Genomic DNA, 23,292 nt, shown 5'->3' on the forward strand with positions numbered 1-23,292 from the left:
GAAACACAAAATTTTAACAGTTTTATTCATCCTAAAGGAGTGAAAAGGAACATTATTCTAGAGAGTGTCTAAAAAATTGTAATAAAAAGAAATTAGAAGTTAACATGGTGGCATGGTGGTGTGATAACACACATTCTAAGACTTTTTCTTTTTTTTAATTTTTTGTTTCTGGTCTACGCCTAACTTGCTCAGGACTTATTCCTGGCTGTGCTAAGGGAGGGAACCATATGAAGTGCCAGAGATCAAACCTGGTTGGCTATGTGCAATGCAAGCGCTTGCCTATTGTCTACCTCTCCAGTTCAACCTTATATGAGTTTTGAAACTATACTCCCAAAATGTTTATACTACTGTAAACCAGTATTTTCCCAACAAAATGTCAATTAAAAATACATGAAAGATATTAAAATATTTTCTTTAAAACCAGTAACATCATTACTATCATATTGAGCATTTAAAATAATACAAAAGTAACAAAACAGTGATACTATAAGAAAGAAAACTTCTCAGAATTATTCTAAGTATAGTTTTAACCTCATGGGCACTGCCCAGTCCCCCCACCAAACCCCTACACCCCAGCCGTTCAAAGTCTTATGTGCTTAAGACACCCCAAGGGGTCCAAAGAGACAGTATACAGCAGGGAAAGCCTTACATGTGGCCAACTTGGGTTCAATAAGCAATACCTCATATAATCCCTTGAACAGTCAGAAATATGCCCTAAGCATAATCAATGTGGCTCAAACCCCCCCAAAATAAAAACTAGTATTCCATGGATCACAATGTAAGAACACTCATATAATGTGTGATTTTTTTAAAAATGATTGCCATTTCATTCTTTATAGAAAATGCGTTTAGTTCAATAACATAAATGTCTAGTGTATATAATATTAAGAAAGTAAACTGTGTATGTACAGAGTCTAAATTTTATTCTTTGGATTATGATTTTCCCAGTGACATAGGAAAAATATATTACTGCAGAGTTTAAGCAGTTAACATTACAAATCCACCATTTATATCCAGAAAACATAAAATAAAAAGCTGTAATAGTATTAACAAAAATAGAAGAAATGATACATAGGAATGAAAATCAAAAAAATAGGTAAAATGTTTCCTGGTTGAATAAATTGCACTTTCAACTCTTTCCTTAGCTCTAAAATAAAGGTGTATTAGACCTTTTGTTACAAATATTCTATTAAACTGTCTTTGAACACAGTAATAGTCATGTCTATAAATAAGCACCAGTCTTATACAGAAATATATTTAGTGTTGGGTGCACAATTAATAATTTCTAAAAAATTTATGTACAATCAATCCAACATATTACAATCAAAATTTAGTCTTCATTACTAAAAAACTACTTAGAAATACTCTGGCTACTAAATGGTTTCTATATTGACTACAAATTATATGACTAGTCTGAAATGTGTACCTCTGAATTATACTTCATTGTTAAAGAAAATAACAAAGCACATTGTTTCAACTAACAGGATAATTATGGCAATTATTCAAGGACATTATATTCACAAATTAAACTTGGTGTCCTCAAATTTTCATATTTAAGGTTATTTTTAAAAATTATGATCCAGGGGCCAGAGCAGTGGTGCAAGTGGTAGGGCATTTGCCTTGCACACACTAACCTAGAATGGACCCCTGGTTCGATCCCCTGGCGTCCCATATGGACCCCCAAGCCAGGAGTGATTTCTGAGTGCAGAGCCAGGAGTAACCCCTGAGCATCACTGGGTGTGGCCCAAAAACAAACAAAAAAAATTGACTGCTTTACAAGTAATTAAGTATTTGTACACTTTAGGGACTGTGCATTATCCTAAGGACCAGATGGTGGCAAGGATCAAAATAATGTAAAGCAAAGCATTGATCCTTTCAGCCATTCCTAGGCATTAAACAATAAAACACTAAGACATAAACAGGACTAAGACAAGGTTACCTGCTGGCATTACTTGTGGAAGTATATGCATTACTAGAGGTGGCTGCAGAGCTGAAAACGCTATCCAGTTCTGCAAGGGCTGCATACTTGTCTGAAGATGTACTTGACTGACTGGGAACTGAAACCACAGAAGCAACAGGAGCTTTACCAGTGGCTCCAAAGCCAGTCCCCTGATCACCACCTGTGAACAAACAAAAATTAATTATACCAAAACTGAAGTTAACTCGTTAGTTGATCAACCACATTCAAAAAGAAACACAGAAACTTAAAACCAATTTAGAGTTAAGCAAATAAATGAACAGGAATGGAATCTAATCTGAAAATATGGACATTTATAAAAATTTACTTTGTAGTAAAGTACAAATTCTGTAGTCAAAGCTCAACGATGTATTAATAATTAGATACTGTCTCTTATTTCTTTACATGCACAGTGAGTGAAAACAGGCACTACCCAGTGGTCACCAGGATGTGGGAGAGGGGAAAGGAAAAGGACTAAAAGGGACATACCATATTTGCAGCGTATAAGACGATTGGGTGTATAAGACGACCCCCTAATTTTGCAGTTAAAACATAAGTTTCCAGGGGTCTCAAACCTTCCCTACAACATTTTGTGGCCCTGCCCTAGAGGAATCTTTTTTTGTTTTGTTTCAGTTGTTTGGGTCACACCCCCCAATGTTCAAGGCTTTGCACTCAAGGATCACCCCGACTTTCTTCCCTCCTGTGGCCCCCAGGTAAATTGAGTTTGAGACCCCTGGCTTTAGGCCTATATTCGCTGTATCAGACAGAATGTTCCTGTGCTGCATGAGCTGCATGTGTTCCTGTGCTCATATACCACAGTGAGCCAATCACAAAAAGCAAAGGTTCAAAGGTTATACTGTCATAGACTTCCTCTCTGACTCTGGCCAACCTGAGCAGGTTTTTTACAGTGTAGATTCGGGTACAGAACATTGTCTAATTTGCATGCATAAAAAGCCTGCTTGGACTGGCTGAGTTAGAGAGGCAGTCTGAGCAGCCTTGCAGTGATTGGTACAGGATTGAGTTGGAAAATTCGTTTTGTGGCAATATTCAGACAATTTTCGTTTAGCGGCATATTGAAACATTTTCGGGATATACTCGGCGTATAAGACAACCCCCAATTTTCGGTTGACTTTTTTTTTTTTTTTTTTTGGTTTCAAAAGTCGTCCTATACGCCGGAAAATAAGGTAAGAACATTGGTGGTAGATATTAAAACATGGCACTTTGATGGCAATGTAGGTACAGTACTTTTGTAAAACTAACATTAAAAACTACTTGAATCATTTATTCTCAACTATAATAAAAATACATTTTTTAAAATAGAAGTTACCTTTAATCTATCATACAATAATTTTAAAATATTCTGCTTCTGTAAGACTAATAACATGTCTAAAAACTCTACATTAACAACTCCAGGACTGGTACATTTCATTCAAGTGAACACAAATTTACTAAATACTGAGACTAATATAAAAATCCCATCAATAATCATTAAAATTGTTTATAAAAATGAGGGTAATATAAGAAAACATATACCATATACTATATGCCAGGTACTGTTCTAAATTATCTTATGCACAGTAAAACAGAATACAATTCTATCAGTTCAATGCTCTACCCTCATTTTGGAGATGAGAAAACAGGTCCACAGATCAAGACACAGAATTTCCAATCTGAAACATTCCTGACGCTCTCCACTGAACTACATATTTAGATGCAAAACTGAGGATAAAGAATACTGTAAAAAAAATACAGGTTTAAAAATACTAAAATATTAATAGAAAATATTTTAAAGTGAGTATATTATAGAAACCATATAACAGCCCTCTAATCAGCCCTCTATTAAGACTTCTTGATTCTTTATGGCCTTAAATACAATAAAATAAACTAAGAAGATAATTTCTTCAATAATTTTCCTTTAAAATCAGAAGCTAATAATTAGTTTCAATGACCTCAATTTTTGAAGTGGAGGGGGACGCTGGAGAAACAGTGTACAGTGGGAAGGATGCATGCTTCATGTGGCTGATTCAGGTTTGATTCTGGGCACCCCAGATGGTCTCCTGAGCCCTGAAGTAACCCCTGATCGCTGAGCCAAAAGCCCTGAGCACCACTGGGTGGGATTCAAAACCAAAATTAAAAAGAAAAAGTTGAGGTTGGAATTACAAATCTAATATACTGGACAAATAGTCACAAACATTTAGTGCAGATAAAATTTCTATGTAATTTAAAAAGCATCATAAACTGAACTTGTATTAAATACAATCATAGCACCATCTAAATACATAAATACAAATGTATACTTTTGTTTAAAACTTGATACCTTGACCAGCACTGAAGATATTGTCTAAATTAGCTAGTGCAGCATATTTATCCGCAGTTTGTAGACCAGCTTTATTCGTTGAAACTTTACTTGCTGCTGATGCTGTTTGATGATTCTGAGAAGTATTGAAGGTTCCAAAATCAGCACTGGAGGATTTGGGGAAGTTATCAAAATGAGCAAAATTAGCATTTACTGATCCAGCACTTCCACCTGAAACAAATCAATCAAACAATAAATAAGACATTTGTAAATGCATTTCAACTTCCTTAAAATTACTGGTCGCTGGCATTCAGCTTTAGTCATTACACATACCTCCTATAATTTTCAAAACTAGTAAGGCAGGATCACAAGTTTCTATGTAACTATCCTAAACTGGATAAAGATACATGTAACTCAACTATCTGATTTAATCACTTCTTAGAACATCTAGCTAGATGCCACAACCTTTAACTAGTTCTCCCTAAACAGAGTCCACATGTGAAAACAAAACACCTTACAAGTTTTTGTAGCTACAATAAAGACTGAGATAAAATCATCTTCAGGGAAAGATTTTAAATGTACTCCTTAATTTAGAACTTCTTAACCGGTGATCTCTCATCAAAAATTAAACTGATTAAAGGCCACCAGTTACTTATTTGATTTAAAAAGATATTAATTAACATAATATTTAATAAGTATATAATGCAAGATATCTTCAGAAAAATCATGCCCTGTATATAATAAAACTAAGATATACAAAGTAATAAAAATTTAAATACATTATTAAATATATATTATTCAAATTATTGAAATTTAAATTATTTCTTAATTAATATAAATTATTTAAGCCTAAATTTAAATAGATATTAAATTTAAATGTAAATAAATAGCATTTGTTTTTAGGTAAAAATTTATCCAATGGTCACTATTATATACATCCTCAGGTTCTGTTCTTTTTTTGAAAGGTATTCCAAAAGTACTACTTACACTACAGACAATATATTTCATTCTATGTTTCTAAACCCGCACGTTAGACAACAGTTCTTTATTTTTAACTGAATTTTAGTTTTAGCAATCAAATTAGAAAACACAGTTAGATGTTAAAATAGCAAAGAACATATATGTTTAAAATAATTATTCTTCCTATAAAACATACTTTTATCTGTTTTATATCAGTATCTTAATCGTTCATTTTCAAAAATGTAAACTACTTTTTAAAAGACTGTGAACTATTTACAAGTAGCTGTGAACAAAGCACATACTAATCTTCCAAAAAGTTACATAAAAAAAATTAGTTCCAAATTTTAAAAAATTGATATACTATACTATTAGGCTCTCTAAATTTAGAAGTGGAGGAGAGAGAGTAAAGTGTGAGTTAGGATTCTTATTGTGAGATTAACATTTAGTAACAAAAACACATTAAAAAAAAATACTAATTAGTAACTAAAAGGTGCCTACTTGACAACAGAACTTACTGTTGGTAGCATGGAGAGGAAAAGTTGAAGTAAATTCACCAAAACTGCAGCTAGATGAAAGCATTCTAAATGCTGGACAGCCAGAAATTATATGAATGGTAAAATTTAAAGAAAGAAAAGAAATTGAAAGAAAAGGCTTTAAGACAATACAGAGTTAAACGCAGAAAAAATAAACCAAAGTCCTAAACGAAGTTTTTAAGAATTTTTGATAACAATATGGTTTTTATTTAAAAGGGCATACAAATTTAAAGACCAATTCCTGCACAGAAAACTATTTCTAAGATATGATTTACAAAGGGTTGATTAAATAATCTACTCTTGACTGATACAACCTTTTTAATGCTTGTTTCCCTGAAAAGTACTTGTTAAAAGAGTCAAGTGCTCATTAAAAATCATGAAAAGTTCAATGAAAGTAATCAGCTTTGCTTATTCAGAGAATAAACTCTTATTTTTTGTGAGCCTAGAAAATTTACAGTTTTAATGCTATTGTACACCAAAAATTTAAAAAAGTTTCATGTGCAGGAAAAGGAATAAAGATATGAATCAGACAACATAAGAGCTCGGAAAAACAAATGTATATAGAAAAAATGTGTAAGATTTTAGGTTTCCCCAGAGCTTTGTATTAAGATAAACCATTTTAAAATTGGATAATTGTAGAGTTAATTAAGAAGAATTTTCCAAAACTACATCTAGATAGTTTTGTTTCAGAAAGTGAACACTGAAGCAAAATGCTGGAGAAGCTCTACCTGTAGTTTGGGGTTGAAAAGGAGAATGACTTGCTGTGGGGAAACCTCCAAAATTACTCGAACCACTAGACTGTCCAAATGCCTCAAAGTTTGCAAAATCTGCATTTGCAGAATTCTGAGCTGTAAATGGTAAGGAACAGTATGTGTTAATGATTATGAAAACTATAAAATAAAAATATGACAAGTTAAAAAATATGAAAGTTTCTAAGGATACTCACTTTAACAAGATCTTATTTAAAAATGGGAATTTAAATCTTAACTCAATTTCAACAATCTATCAGAGAATATCCAGGAATTTCCCAAAAACATTTGTGTATAATGAAAAATATATACACAAATGCCCTTTGAACAGACTTAGAAATAGAACTATAAAAATGACTATTAAAGGAAACCATGCTGAATTAAGAGCATTATATTTATAAGTTTTGGTAAAGTAATTAGAAATATGGTACAGAATATATCCTGTAAAATTTTGATTTAAAAGAATGAGTGATTTGTTAGTTATGTAAATAGAAAGTGAAAACACAAAGATGATATAATTACATTAATACTCCTTTTGTTTTTTTTAAGTTTACAAATATGCAAAGTATATAAAAGTAAAAAAATTTATTTGACTTTATAAAAGAAACAATAATAGCAAATTATATGTAGGATATTCAAATCACATATTTAAGAATTGTTTGAGAAATAGTAAGATACAACTACCTCACTCGATGAAAAAAAGATGAAATGATTATTTCCCACCTAAGTATTAACATAAGATCAAAAAAAGTTTTTCTAAACTTAAAATATATTATTAGGGCCAGGAAGAATAGTATAAACAGAGGAACTCATGTGTAGCACAAGGCCCCAAGTTCAGGTGCCATAATTACATTCACCTTCCATCCTCAATGCAGATAAGTCCTTAGTGAACACAGAACACTACTGATGGTGCCCCAAAGTATAAAATATATGTGTGTTTGGGGCCAGAGTATGAGTACAGTGGTGAGGGTCAATTTCTGGCATCACATGTGGGTCGGTCCCCTTATTCCCACCTAAGCACTGAGCCAGAAATAACCTCTGACCTACACCACACGTGGCCCCAAGAGCAAAATGGATAAAATATGTGATTCAAGAATTTCTTTAAAGTTCAAAACTTATTAAAGATTCAATAGAGAATATGATTAAAATGAAGTAATTAATGTGTTGAAATGTAACACTAAGAAGTAAAAATGAAAAATACAACCAAAGCATTGGGAGAAGTTAACCATCAAAATTTCTAAACTTAATTTTGTCTTCTTAAATGAGAATTAAAAGCTCAAATGGCTGGCAATAAGGAATTGCTTAAATATGTTATTAATATTAATAGCAATTCAAGCAATATTAAAAATACATATAATTATTCCTATACAAAGACATGACAAAATAAATTGGAAAAATGGGTTAATAATTTCAGAGACATTTTTATTAGGTCAATCACGTTAAATAGGAATTGGAATAAAAAAATCTGAATACTAGTAAACTTAAGATTTCATGTAAATATCATTTTGTTCTTTGTACCCAACTTTGTACAGTGTACCCAACTGTGCCACTATTTTGACAATTGTGTCTAGTATATACACAACACTAATATATACTTGTAAGCAAATTTGTACACAAATCCAAAGTTACTGAACAAAATAAGCTTTCATTATTCTAAGGGGCAAGGATATTGCTGAGCAAAACACAGGCCTCAATTGTAGACTGGAAACCACCACCCCCCCCACCATCACCATCATCACCCCACATAGCCTGAACCTACCAGAAATAAGCCCTAAGCACTGCAAGGTGTGGTCAAAATAATCAAACAAACAATCAAAGTCTTGAAAATGTTTTTGAAATAGCTATACAATTTTAAATAGTCATCATTTAGTATATTACTAAGTAGTAAAGCAAATATATATGGCTTAAGGAAACAAGAATTTTAAGAATCGGAGAATCCCATCTAACACATAGCACTGAACAAGTCCCTCAGTTGTTCTGGTTCTATCAGTTTCCAACTAGTTAACTAGGAGTGTTCATTATATGACCTCTACTTGCAAACTGAGACAACAAGAATAAATTCTTTAGGAACTTTGAAATTGTGGTAGTAGGCCTCAGTCTCTCCCAAATATTAAAAGGAAAAGTAAGCTTATAAATCAAAAATGTATACTGTGGATAATGCAAGTATAAATGAAATGCACAGAGAACATAACAAAATATTCTCAAATTTTGAGTTGGTTATATTGCAAACAGTAAGTTTCTAATTTTTCTCAGTTGTACAACTGAGAACAGCACAATGTTTTATTGTACTTGTATTTTACCACACTTGTATTTTCCAACTGTTTGTTATCCACAGTACCAAACACATTAATCAAATACCTATTCATATTAATATGAATTACCTCCCAAATAGTATTATTTCTATCAGATTTTATCTGTAGGCACTGAATCTACTACCTACAACAATTAGCTATAAGTAACTTTTAAAATATCCATGTACTATGTAATCTATTATGCTGAGTGAAGTAAGTCAGAGGGAGAGAGATGCAGAATAGTCTCCCTCATCTATGGGTTTTAAGAAAAATAAATGACATTTTTACAATAATTCCCAGAGGCAAAACAGAACTGGAAGGTCCAGCTCATGACATGAAGCTCACCACAAAGAGTGAGAGTGCAGTTAGAGAAATAACTACAATGAGAACTATCCTAACAATGTGAATGAATGAGGGAAGTAGGAAGCCTGTCTTGAGTACAGGTGGGGGTAGGGTGGGGAGGAGGGAGAATTGGGACATTGGTGATGGGAATGTTGCACTGATGAAGGGGGGTGTTCTTTACATGACTGAAACTCAACCACAATCATCTTTATAATCAAGGTGTTTAAATAAAGATATTAATTAAAAAAGGAGGGGACTTATAAACTCTATAGGTATTAAAATTGTTTAGAAAGAATTATGAAATATAGATATTAAAATATACACTATAGCTATTGAAATATATCATGTATCACAAATATATGTAGAGAGTAAATGTGTAATTAATAATGTGCAATGTTATACCATATTTAACAATTTAATAGTAGTAGTAATAAAAACAAAAATAAATAAATAAAATGTCTATGTACTATGTAGAACTTTGGTTAACTCAATAAATTTAAACTAACAAATTCAACAATACAAAAACTATTATATGGAACCTCAAGTAACTTCTACGGTGAGAAATGCAAACTAAGTAGAATGTGGCAAAGAAAAAAAAAGAAGAAAAAGAAACCTTAATTTAAAAAATACAAAGGAATATTCTCTGAAAAATGTTCAAAATACACACACCCAAAATAATGTTCTTAATTTTTATTTTCATTTAATACTAACTATAAAAATGTATTTTTTCTATATTTGTTTCAAACATTTAAACAATAGAACGTGTGCATGTTACATGCATATGTATACCATGGATACCCTATAAATAGCTATCGTATACCGTTTATTAGCAAATTACAAATTGAAAGCAAAAGAAATATATATTGCCAGTCTCACTGGTGAGTAAAAGAACGCTTTAAAAAAAAGCTTCAAGATATAAATAGCAAATTCATTTGGTAAGTACTGGATTCTGGTATTCTCATAAAATAGTGAATCAGGTTTCAGAAAACTAGTGCTGAATTATTTTAGTTATAATTAAAGTCATGGAAATGAGTAACAAAGAAACAGTTTTAGTCAATATCTCAATACATAATGTAAAAGTATAAAGCAGATGCAAAGTATTAAAAAACATGCATACTACTAAATACAAACTAATAAAACATCTCTAGTTTGATGTTTATTCTGACTCACAAATGTAAGATTGCTAAATGTATCACATATATCAAAGAACTTAGTAGTGAAAATATCCTTTACATATTCTGATATATATACAATGAATATTTTAGACTGTTTACACGTTCATTTAAAAAAGTAGAACAAAGAAATAACTATAAAGACTATAATAACTGCTATGCTGTGAGAAAATTAAATAAATCTAAAACATATGGAGAACCTTAGTTAAGAACTAAAGATTGAGGGGCCGGGAAGGTGGCGCTAGAAGTAAGGTGTCTGCCTTGCAAGTGCATAGGACGGACAGCGGTTCGATCCCCCGGCGTCCCATATGGTCCCCCCAAGCCAGGGTCGATTTCTGAGCGCATAGCCAGGAGTAACCCCTGAGCATCAAACGGGTGTGGCCCAAAAACCAAAAAAAAGAACTAAAGATTGAGACAAAGTAAAAACTTTATATAAATAAAGTAAGGTTCTTTGCATCAAATGTATGTGGGTTTAAGTATGTAACTGTATATTATAAATTTGTGCACAAATGTGTATGACAGGAAAAGCAACAGAAAAAAATGGGGTATTTACTATACTTTTATGCTAGATTTCTTAAATTTCTATCAATTGAACCTTATACAATTGAGAAAGTTATCAAGGCTTATTTATAGACAGTTACTTATCAAAAAATCAGTCTTTGAGCACATTCTTTTTTTCACTATATTACGTGACTTCATGTCTAATAGACTATTATTATAATAAAAGAAACACACAATTGATTACATTTATGTTTATTTATTTTTGGCTTTAGGGGCCAAAATCAGCATTGCTGGGGGCTTCCTCTCGGCTCTGCTCTCAAGAATCACTCCAGGAAGGTTCCACAGACAATAAAAAAAGCTGAGGACTGAATTCAGGTCAATCAGTGTGAGGGAGGTGTTGAACCCACCGTATCACTCCAGCCTCACTATGTTTTAACAATAAATCATTATGACACAGGTTCAAGATTCATAGTTTCATTAAAATAATGCTTAAAAATTGTCTCATTTCTAGAAAAGTATATCCAAAATATTTTCTTTTAAAACTAAAATTAAAAAAATAAAATTACTTCAGGAGCCAACTGTTTTTAATCCAAAGATGAGGCCATTTCAGTAAAATGGTATCAAACATTGAGATGCACCAAATGTATGAATCTGATTAATATTTATGAAAAGAAAAAGAAAATGTAAAGAATCAATTCATTCTGCTGATAATGTGATTGCTCACAATCATATATTCTAACTTTCCTCTACTAACTATACCACTAGATAACCAGGCTGGGTGGGAGAGGGACCTTTCCTTTTCAAAAGAACTGGATGGGAGGAAAGTGAACTTCAGGGATGCTCAAGGACCACAGAGTACTTCGGATCAAACTCAGGGCTCCCACATGCACAGTAGGCATTTCAACCCTTTCGATTTGGGAGCGTAACCATAGACTTTTAATAACAATATTTTAGCTAATAAATATGCATTGAAGTTAAAACAAAAATCACCATTTTAACTACAGGATCCAGGCTGTGGCCATCTATGTGTTGCTAACATCACAAACACACATAACAGCAATCAATAGTATGGGCATGCTTCTGGACCCAGGGATGTAACTGCCTGCAGAGCTCATGTGATCTCCAGCTCCGCAAACATACACAATTATCTCAAACAGAGAACTACAGAGGACTGAGTTTGTCATCCACACAGAGCAGAAAGTTTCCTGGCACCATAAAAAGACCATGGGGTTCAACAATGGACGTGTATGGAGCCTGTAGTTGCTCCCATGACAGTATGCTTCAAGGGTGGAGAAAATCTGTACTTCCTACCCTCGACGGCAAACCTACGGCACACATGCAGCTGGAACGCGGAAAGGGGTCCACAATTAAGATATTCGGCAGGCAGGAGGTCAGTGCGCCGGTGTCTGCTTTGCAGCTCACCTGGCATCAGGGCCAAACTGGCCAATGGGAGAACTGGGCATTGTGCGGCAGTTTGGCCACTCAGGCTCAAAAAGGTTAGCCATCACTGTAAGGGAATTCCCTCTAACTTCCCCAATGCTTATTGTGCCTATGCAAAAAACAAACAAACAAACAACCACAAAGCCTTGCCACACCAGGCAGCTTTGTTTTTAGGATGTTATTTTTTGTAAATAATTTTTATTGTAACCAACGTGAATTACAAGTATTTCACAGTAATATTTGTGGTACACAGTGGCATTGAATCAGGGGTATTTCACCATCAGTGTTACCCTCCCTCCACCCCAGTTCCCAGCATCCCTATCCTTTGCCCCCCCAGACTGCTAGGGTAAATGGTTCCCTCTGTGTATAGCTTGTTGAAGGTTGGCTATCGGTTCTGTTGTCAGTGACTTAGGGTTTGGTGTTTAAGTCTGATCCTTTTTTATTTCTACTCATTGTTCATATGACTGTTTGGTTCTGGTACCATCATTTTTCTTTCCCCTCAATTTATGAGGCAAAACAAGATGATTCAAGTTATGTGGTTCTGTTTAAAAGAAAAAACAGAAAAACAAAAACAAACAAACAAAAAAACCGGTAGAGTCCAGCTAGAGGTTATAAATATCAATTTATAAAGGGGGGAAAAAAGAAGAAAAGCATAACCAAAAACCAAACCAAAACAAAAAACAAACAAAACAAAATATAAAAAACAAAAACTTACAACAAAAGCAAAACAGACAAAAGAAACAAAAATCACACAAAAGACCAAAACTAGCAATTACAAGAAAGCACCACAGCAACAAATACAATAGCCAAACAATGACCACAAGAATAAAAAACAAAAGGAAAGAAGGAAAAGGAAGGAGGGAGATGGGGAGGGAGAGGGGAGGGGAGGGAGGGAGGGAGGGAGGGAGGAAGGAAGGAAGGAAGGAAGGGAGGGAGGGAGGGAGGGAGGGAGGGAGGGAGGGAGGGAGGGAGGGAGGGAGGGAGGGAAAGAAAAAAGGGAGGAGGGCTGGTGTAGTAAAGTTTTATTTTTTTGTTTATTTTGTTCTGGTTTTTGCATAGGCACAGTAAATTGGGGGAAATTAGAAAGAAAATTCCTTAGCCTAAAAGATACAGGGTTACTCCGCCCTTATAACATGCTTTCTTGGGAATAACTACAGGCTCCATACGCGCTCCTTTTCACATCCCAAGGACTTTTTATGGTGCCAGGAAACTTTCCACTTTGTGAAAGCTAGATTCAGGCCTCTATCTTGAGATCTTGGTATTTGCACAAGTCTTAGGATAAAGCCTAGCGTCTTCCTTTACGGTTCTAGCAGTTCTGTTCCATCACTGTTGTAATCAGTCTTCTGTAACTGGTGATCTTGGTTTTTGCACAGATCCTAGGACGAAGCCTAGGCTGGGTCTTTATTTTTGGTCCCCAGATAAGTTTTGTCAGTCATGTTTGTCAAAGTCAGTCTTCTGTAGTTAGTGATTTTGGTTTTTAGCACAGATTAAAGGATACCATATCTTCTGATTTCATCTGATAGTTAGGTGATTAGATAGGACAACCTGCTCTTAGATCAAGTTGTTGCCGTTTCCTGTCAGGAAGTCATACCAAAACTGAAGTTGGTAATAGAGCGGTAGTAGGAGTTCCCCAGGGGTAGTTTGGTTCTTGGTGCTGTTGCAGGGAACTGAATCTATGTCTGGGCTCTAGGGCTCAAGATTGGACGGTTGCAGTCTGATCTCATGAAGTATAAGTTGGGTCCACATGACACATGTTCTGGGTGGGAAGTGGCCCTGTATTAAAAAATATCTGAGTTCTTATCCCTAGTAGATAAGAACTTGATTCTGTACATAATATTTCCTCATTTTTAGTATTCTTTGCAAAAAGGAATGGTGCCACATAAGAACGTCAGGCTACCCAATCTCTGTGCCCTGATTTTGATCTGAGCTTTTAACTCAGGCAAATCTTTTTCTTGTAAGGTTTTGTAGCAAGCAGAACCAAAACAGGTATAGTTTGAGAGAAAAAGGAAAAAACAAAATAAAGAAAAAATATATATAATAATGGAAATATATAAAAATATATTTACAAAAAGTAATTGAAGAAAGATGAAGTGGTGTAAGAGGCTACCTTAATTTGGGAGATAACAGATTCAGATGTATTATTATAGAGGTATTAAACATATAAAGGAAATATATAGGGTTCCCCATTGTCTTTTGAGATATTGTTGCAGAGGGTGAAATCCAGGGCACAATTTCATTACACACCCTGGTCTTGTTGAGTTTGATACATGATTTTCAGCAGAAAGGGATCAAGTAGAGTGCTTTTTTTTTCTTGTGGTTGTGGTTTTGGGGATGGGTTTTTTGTTGTTGTTGTTGTTGTTGCTTGCTGCTGTGTTTTTGGTCATTGCGTGTTTTTGTTTTGGTTTTTTTAATTTCTGTTTTTGTTTTTTCCCTTTCTTCTGAACTAATATTTATAGCCTCTAGATGGATTCTCCCCAGCATTTTTTTCCTCCTCTTCTTTCTTTTCTTTTTTCAACAGAACTTGAATATCTTGTTCTCCCTCATAACTTGAGGGGGGGAAATACGAATGATACTTGGAACAATCAGTCATATGAACATTGAGTGGAAATAAAAAATGATCAGACTTAAGTACCAAACTCAAAGTCAGTAACACCAGAATCGATACCCAATCTTCAGCAAGCTATACACAAAGAAGACCTCTCACAATAACAGTCCGAGGGGCAAAAGGAGGAGGTATGGGATGCATGCTGGGAACAGGGGTGGAGGGAGGACAACACTGGTGGTGGGAATGGCCCTAATTCTTTGTCACTATGTACCTTAAATATTATTGTAAAAGACTTGTAATTCACTTTGATCACAAAAAATATTTTTTAAAAAGTGCCTCAAACCTTTTTCCAAACCAAAAGCCAACTAATATAATAAACAATTAAGTCTGTATCTCTATAAAACCTGATTTTGCATAAACTATTTACATATACATGTACATAAAGTGAAATGGATATTATTGCTTTTTCTCTAGTAATTACAATGCATTTAGAAAATAAAGTCCCACTCATATAGACACATATAAAACATCTAAGAATACGGAGCCATGGGATAAGCACAGTGGGTAGAATGGTTGCCCTACACGCACTGACCCAGGTTCGATCCCCAGCATCCCATATGATCCACTGAACCTGCCAGGAATAATTTCTGAGCGCACCCGAGCTAGGAGGAACCTAAATGCCGCAGAGTGTGACCAATAAACAAACAAACAAACAAATCTATGAATAAACTAATGTACCATTTGTTACAAAATATGGGGAAAACGGGGGAGGGGGGGCAAGCGATGGCACAGTGGTACAGCATTTGCCTTGTACACAGAAGACTCAAGACAAATCTTGGTTGGATCCCCTGGAGTCCCATATGGTCCCCCAAGCCAGGATTGATTTCTGAGTGCATAGCCAGGAGTAATCCCTGAGTGTCACTGGGTGTGGCCCAAAATTAAAAAAAAAAATTGGGGAAAAAGTGAGTACCATAATAAATATAACAATTAAACTATGTATGAGTGCTAAGTACATGTATTCTGATCCTTTTATAATAAAAAATGTTTAAAAATAAAAGTTTTGCAGTCTCCTGTAAGAGTCTCCACATTTTCCTGTGGAAAGACATGACATCAATATCTGGTGTTAAGCATTTATTTTTTGATTTATTATATATATTTCTGGCCAAACCTGCTGGGGGAAAAAAAAACGTACCTGCATGACTGTTGAAATGTGCAAAGTTAGCAAAATTGGCCGGAGCTGCTGACTGAGGAGCTGGAGCAGCAAAGATGTCTGAACCCAGATCGCTTAAAAGGTCAAACTGTTTCTTTTCCTGGGGTTGTCCTTGAGAGCGACCTACAACAGGGGACTAAAACCACAAGTCATAACCACTAGTTGATTTTAACACTACTCCACTTCCCCAAGATTATAACCATGATTCCATGTTTCGAAATTGTTATATTTCCCATTGCAGTTTGAATATTTTAATATTTTTTGAGTAACAAAAATTTTCATTTGCCAACTTAATCTCAACAACTTTAATTAAAAATATCTAATTATAATTACAACAGTTGTGACTAAAGCAAAAGCTACTCTGAAGAGATACAACATAATTGAGTTAGCCTTTCATTTTCAAATCTTTGTGAAAACAGAATTTACTCAGATGCTCTAGTATGTATGATTCAAGTAGATAGGTTAGAACCATTCTTGTGTAGAGATGCCCTAATGCCACACAATGATATATCTGTCAAGCTCAATCAACTGTTCCTGAGTGCAGAAGTACAAACTTATGTGCCAACTCACAAATAAACTATTAAAACCATCTACTCTTCAGGAAAATGGTAGGGTGCTGGGGATCAAACCCAAGGCCTCACTATGCCAAGAATGGGCTCTGTTGCTCTACCCCTAAAGAATAAAGTATATGATATAAAGACCCTACATTTCTGAGATGTACATGCTTCCCAATCAGACAGAACGGGGAAATTCTACTGCCGGAGAAAATCTTTTTCCAATAGAATATCACAGTGATCCAATAAAATATACTGTCTAACTCTGACAGCCACTAAAGCCTCAACCTTTACTAGCTGCATAAAGATAACTAGGACAGTGTTCCCTTTACTATCTTCACAAAGCTCTGGAGAACAAGAATAGAAATATACAAATTCCAAAGGAATGAATTAACAGAGCAATCTCTTAAACACATTATGTGCTTACTATCAAGATACAAAGCTAAGACAAACAAGGTAATGCTAGTGTAATCTTTTTTACTCTTGATACTCAATCCTCCTTAAGCCCCGACACAAAGGCTGAGATTACTCACCTGATTAGGTGTGCCCTTATTTAAGTGCAATGCTGGTGCTGAATCTCCTAAAAGAGATTTCAAAGGTTTGACCTCAGGTGTACTGCTTGTGCTACTGGCAGAGGACCCTGAAATAGATGCATGAACTGATGCCACCACTTTGGCTTGTTCTGGTGGAACATACCTATGAAAACAACATGAAAAATTAAACAGGCAGTAAAGAAATATATAGAGAATACCATATACCATACTAAAAACATATAACCTTCACTATACTTTTGTACAAATCTATTTTAAGATTAATCTTATTTCAAAACAACTTTAAAATAATTGTTGAAGATTATATTTCATTGATATTCTCACAAAAAGGGTAGCAAAAGCTAAACATCATGTCTTTCAATTACTTGTAGAATTTTTCTAAGATAATCAGTACAGATAATACTTTCTAGTAACAAATAATCTACTGTACTTTTCTTAAAACTGAAGAGCCATAAAATATTTATAAACAAAAGGGAAAATATTTATAATTTTGTAGCTAACAGTCCAAAATATAAAGGCTTATTTCCTAACTAAAAAGGTAATATGAAAGCTGAATTTTAAACTGGACAAAAATGCTTTTAAAAGGCAGGCACAAAAATGAAGATACTTGCAACTTAATAAAAATATCATTCAGGGACTAGAAAGCTAGTACCTCCAGGACAATATTTGCCATGTATATGGCTGACTCAGGTTCAATCCCTGGGTCAATAGGGCATGATTCCTGAGTGCAGAGTCAGGCAGGCATAAGCCCTGTGCATCACCATGTGTGACTCAAAAACAAAAACACACAAAATAACAATAAACATACCGTTCATATTCAAGTTAAGTACTAGCTTAACTAATTTTGCTATGTTCTATTAAAACTCATAAACAGACACACTCTATGCCTCAGAAGCACCACTTCCTGATATTTCCTGGAACATCCTTAAGAGAAAATTATCCTTACAAATTTACTGACTAAAAGTGTGCGCAGTCAGGTATACATATGTGTTAGCACAGCAAACTGAGCAAAAAGCCAAACATCCATGACGGAAAAAATATTTCAACCAGTTACGCTAATATCCATAAAATACTAGAGCTATCCTTTGGATATTAAAAAATGCTTCCTAAGATTTTACAAGTCTTGAAATGTATAAATATAGGATTCACAGGAGAAAAAAATAAATAAAAGGGGCAAAAGAATACGATGCATAAGTATTAACAATGCTGACCTCCAGAATTAGAATTATGCGAGAACTTTTTCTTTATGTTCTGGGTTTTGATTCCCCAACGTCCCCATTCGCTTTCATGTTGGTAAAAATAAGGGAAAAAAAAAAAAAGAATAGTTTGCTGACTAGAGAATATAGTAGTGGATAAAATGCTTGCCTTGCGTGCAGACCTGGCACCCCATATGGCCTCCAAGCCCCACCAGGAGTGATCTGTCAACACAGAGCCAGGATTAAACCCTGAGCAATATAGGTGTGGCTCAAAAACAAGAACAAGAAGACAGAAAAGTTAAGGGCACCTATGATTCAGACAAAGTTCAAATTCCATTCAATAGCCATACCTATGGCAAACTACTTCAACGCTGTGACTCAGATTTTCTGTCATTAAAAATGAACATGGTTGCTGTGAGGTACAAGTAAGTTTACACTCACTGTACAACAGATTTAGAAACAGGAAAGAATTTAGATGTAGGCTTTGTATGGTTAATTATACAATTACATAATAAACACAATAATCTATCTACCCTTTTCTCTCATACTTGGCATTTCTCAGGAGTTATTCCTAGTTCTGCATTTAGGAATCACTCCTGGCAGTGCTCATGAGTCAGTTGAGAGAGAAACTGGAAATTGAACTTCGATTTTGGCCTTGTGTGATGCAAGCACCCTGTTGTACTATATCAATCAGGCCCTAAAAGGTTCTTTTTACCAGTACTGGGAGAAAGGGTGGGATGAAAATGATTACAGGAAGTTTAACTTTCCCATCATCTGGCTTGCCTGGTTGAGAAAAATCTTTTGAGTACAGTCAAATCTTAGAAAGAAAAAAAAAATCCAGGAGCCGGAGTGGTGGTGCAAGCGTTAAGGCATCTGCCTTGCCCGCGCTAGCCTAGGACTGACATCCGTTCGATCCCCCGGCGTCCCATATGGACGCCCAAGCCAGGAGCAATTTATGAGCACATACCCAGGAGTAACCCCTGAGCATCACCCGAAAACCAAAACAAAACAAAACAAAAATTCAGATAATAACATTTGGTCCAAAAACTTAGAGAATAAACTTCCATAAAATATTAGAAGTGAATCTGAAAATGTGTGAAGTTTTCAATATCTTTTTAGCTGAAAGATCCCTTACTGTTCTTCAGTTCCTCCAGTGAGAATGTTTAGGGATACAGCATAGTACATATACCAGGTTAAAATCCACAGCACGATTCCCTAGTGTATAGTGTATACTATACATTTAATGAACATTAAAAATATACCGGATCAAAGGTTTTTTTAATGCACAGGTCCGGTACATTTTTAATGTTCATTACTACCTATGCCCACCTATCTACCTACTACCTACGCCCGCCTACCATCATTTATTGCAGTTATTACTGTAGTTACCCAGAACATTAAAATACATCATAAATTATTACTGTGTTTTATGTGGGTTATAATTTGAGCAAATTACTTTATTTTACTTAATTTATTTTAAAATGATGATGATGACAATAAATGGAGAGGAAGTGTATGGTTTCATTTTATCAACTCTTATTTACACATTTTTCTCTTGCTAGTTGAAGTCACATGAACTCGAATCTCTACTAAGTCTCATTTTATATTGGTTAAAAATAAATTTCACAACATATTTATTTTGAAAATCAAGTACTAGGATAAAGCCATACAAAAGAAACGAGGTGGAGAAGGTCAAGGAAATTAAGAACTAAAATGATCAACGACAACCATACACTTCTACTTGTCTAAGTTATTTTGGGGAAGCCACACTGGCTGTGCTCAGAGCTTACTCTTGGCTTTGCAATCAGGGATCACTCCTGCTAGGCTCAAGGGACCATAAGGGGATCTGGGAATTGAACTCAGGTCAGCCAAATGCAAGGGAAATGCCCTACCTGCTGTACTCTCTTTGGCCCCCTTACTTTAAAAGTAGTGTTTGTACCGATGTTTATCATTTAAGATGTTTTTCTTCTTTATTGTACTAAAATTTTTGTTGAGTAGAGTTCTACCTAGTGATGCTTAATAATGATCAATGGCTAATTAGGCCCTGCAAAAAACCAGTCTCTTCTAGAGAACAACAGAATACAAAACTCAGGAGAGGCAAATCACAGCTGTTTCTTTCTCATGTACTCAGAATGAAAATCAAATACATCATCTGTAATTCACAAGTATTCCTTGAGAGCTAAAGCAGGCTTTAATATATACCCTTATCTAAGTTAAAATGCAGCTACTCAAAGAAACAATAGCCCATTTATCACTCATTGTCTAGTTGTGATTCTCTTCATCATCATTACCCACCTACCCCACCCTACCCCACCCTATCCCACTACAGAAAAAAACACATGCTATTATAAACAAATTTTTTAAAAACCATCATCACCAAGCTCTGAGGCATAGAGGGGATGTTGGTACATCTGGCAGTGCTCAGGGCTTACTTCTGGCTCTGCAATAAAGAATCACTCCTGGCAGTGCTCAGTTCAACCATATAAAGTGTTGAGGATCAAACACAGATCAATTGCACTTAAGGTAAGTGCCCTATCCACTGAACTAGCTCTTTTACCCCACCAAGTTTATTACTGAATTTAGCAAATTGGCTTATATTTTGATTGCATGGCTAAAAATTAAGAGCCCAAATTAGCAGAGTACTAATTATAATATTCCACCTATTTTAATTTCTTTTTAAGAAAATCTAGCATCTGAAGGATCTAGTAAAAGAGTATATATACAATGCTTCCTTTCTAACCAGACAATGGAATGATTTTTGGTAGTCAGAGGAATATTACCACGGGCAAAGATTTACTGATGGATACAACTGAATGAATGAAACACTACACAGCAGTTTTATTATAGTGCTTAGTATAGACAGTAATAAACATTTGTCAAGTGAACAAGAATTTTTTTTTAAAGCTTTGTAGGACCATAAATGTCTAAAGGAATTAAACTGGTTAAATGGAATGAGAGAAGCAAGAACCTCAGACTTTTCTCTCAAGGGTAGGAAGGCCTGGCAATAGAAGGTCCAGGTTGCTGCTAGGCCCAGATGAGATAAGAGAAAGAATGAATGATTTTGAAAATCAAACCAATAAAAAAAGTCAAAGTACAATGAATCTATCTTACCTACTTACTTCCTTCCTACCTACCTACCTGCCATTTTTATTCCTTTCTTCTTAATGTCTAAGCCATAATTTAGATGATATGGGGCACCTTAGCTCTAAATAAAAACTATTCACTCACCATCTTTTCTTTTCATATTTTTCTTGTAGAAACTCTTTCACTTTTTGTGGATCCCTGAAGTCTGGAATTGCTGAAGATCTATCATCAAATAATCCTAGCCAAATCTGTTTACAGACCTTTGGGAAAAATTAAGAAAAAAAAGTGTTAAATTCAACATCCTCAATGAAATTTTAAGGGACATTATGATTCCTCTAGAAAACTACCTAATTAATAATACTGCTTTCAATGAGGATACTTTTCACAACCAAAACTGAAGCAGTAGCAAATGAAGGGACTAAACTTATTTTACTATTTTACAGTTACACAGTAAAATCTAAGCAGCATCAGCATGAAAATAGGACTTCCTAGGAAAACAGTCAAATAGTATTTGAGAAGACATGGAGTTTCTTTCTTTTCTGTTCTTTATTTTGGTCTATTCTAAAATGCTCAAAAAAATGTAAATACTAGTGAAGTAATAACCTTTGTGAACCTCAATTCCCTCAATCCATTAAAAAAGAAAGGGCCACAGAAAGCAATTTCAAAGATCCATAATGGGTTAAAAAAAATCTACCAAAAAAAACACAAAAGATACTTGGACTTTAATGGTCCAACTATAGTTAAGGAGAAAGAAAACACAACTCTAACTTTATGCTTGTTCCCTATCTTATCCCCACCAGTCTGGCTAAAAAAAAAAACAAAAACAAAAACAAAATAGAATCCCACAGACTTTTTAGAAATATAAAAAAACAGTAAAATGATGCACAATTCAAATAGGACACAAAGAGCATCAAGAGAAATAAGAAAATTTGAAGAATTGAGAGGATTCATCAGAATTAAAAGCTGTACTTTTCAAGTAACTCAATACTGAACAGGGAAAACCATCAATTGATTAAAAAATATTCAAAAAAACTTAAAATATATAAAATATTGAATATATAAAGAATTCTTAAAACAACATTATAAAAGTCAGTTTATCCAAGATATGCAGCCCCGCATCATCAATACAGAGAACATACAAATTAAGTGAAATGTCAATTATATGAATACCCACAAATACTACTTGAATGGCTAAAAAGACAAAGACTGAATATATCATGTGCAGCTAAGAATGCAGAACTGAAATTCTCATGATAACCACCACTTCAAAAGACATCAGGTGGGCCCGGAGAGATAGCATAGCGGTGTTTGCCTTGCAAGCAGCCGATCCAGGACCAAAGATTGTTGGTTCGAATCCCAGTGTCCCATATGGTCCCCCGTGCCTGCCAGGAGCTATTTCTGAGCAGACAGCCAGAAGTAACCCCTGAGCACCGCCTGATGTGACCCAAAACAAAACAAAACAAACAAACAAACAAAAAAAGACATCAGGCAGATTTTTGAAAGTCAAATATATACCTACCACAGGACCCAGTTATTCCATGTGTAAATATTTAGTAAGAAAAACAAAAACTGGGGCTGGAGAGATAGCCTGGAGGTAAGACGTTTGCCTTTCATGCAAAAGGTCATCAGTTCGAATCCCGGCATCCCATATGGTCCCCCGTGCCTGCCAGGAGCAATTTCTGAACATGGAGCCAGGAATAACCCCTGAGCACTGCTGGGTGTGACCCAAAAACCACACACACACACACACACAAAAATTCATGTCTACACTCAGTTTTAAACTATAATATTCACAGAATCAATAATGATAACAATTCTGTACTTTAACCTAAATGCCCATCAACAGAACAGTGTATAAACTCTGGCATATCCATGTAGGATATTAGGGCCTGAAAATTTACAGTGGGCTAA

The 23,292-nt window shown here is 34.7% G+C and overlaps 1 protein-coding gene across 8 annotated transcripts in view; it reads right to left on the minus strand.

Annotated features, from left to right (window-relative positions):
- AGFG1 (ArfGAP with FG repeats 1) overlaps positions 1-23,292 on the minus strand; it is a 77,452-nt gene that overhangs the window by 11,690 nt on the left and 42,470 nt on the right. For 3 of the 8 annotated variants that reach the window (XM_049768305.1, XM_049768304.1, XM_049768303.1), the window contains exons 3-9: positions 21,526-21,641; positions 17,084-17,246; positions 15,979-16,132; positions 6,475-6,594; positions 5,729-5,800; positions 4,275-4,484; positions 1,940-2,120 (exon numbers count right to left, since the gene is read on the minus strand). In XM_049768305.1, coding sequence (XP_049624262.1) covers positions 1,940-2,120; positions 4,275-4,484; positions 5,729-5,800; positions 6,475-6,594; positions 15,979-16,132; positions 17,084-17,246; positions 21,526-21,641 — 1,016 coding nt within the window. The remainder of the gene's footprint in view (positions 1-1,939; positions 2,121-4,274; positions 4,485-5,728; positions 5,801-6,474; positions 6,595-15,978; positions 16,133-17,083; positions 17,247-21,525; positions 21,642-23,292) is intronic. The other 5 variants (XM_049768308.1, XM_049768307.1, XM_049768306.1 and 2 more) reach the window with 2 other exon arrangements.

Source organism: Suncus etruscus, chromosome 2 (genome assembly GCF_024139225.1).
Source record: "Suncus etruscus isolate mSunEtr1 chromosome 2, mSunEtr1.pri.cur, whole genome shotgun sequence".
Classification (NCBI taxonomy): domain Eukaryota; kingdom Metazoa; phylum Chordata; class Mammalia; order Eulipotyphla; family Soricidae; genus Suncus; species Suncus etruscus.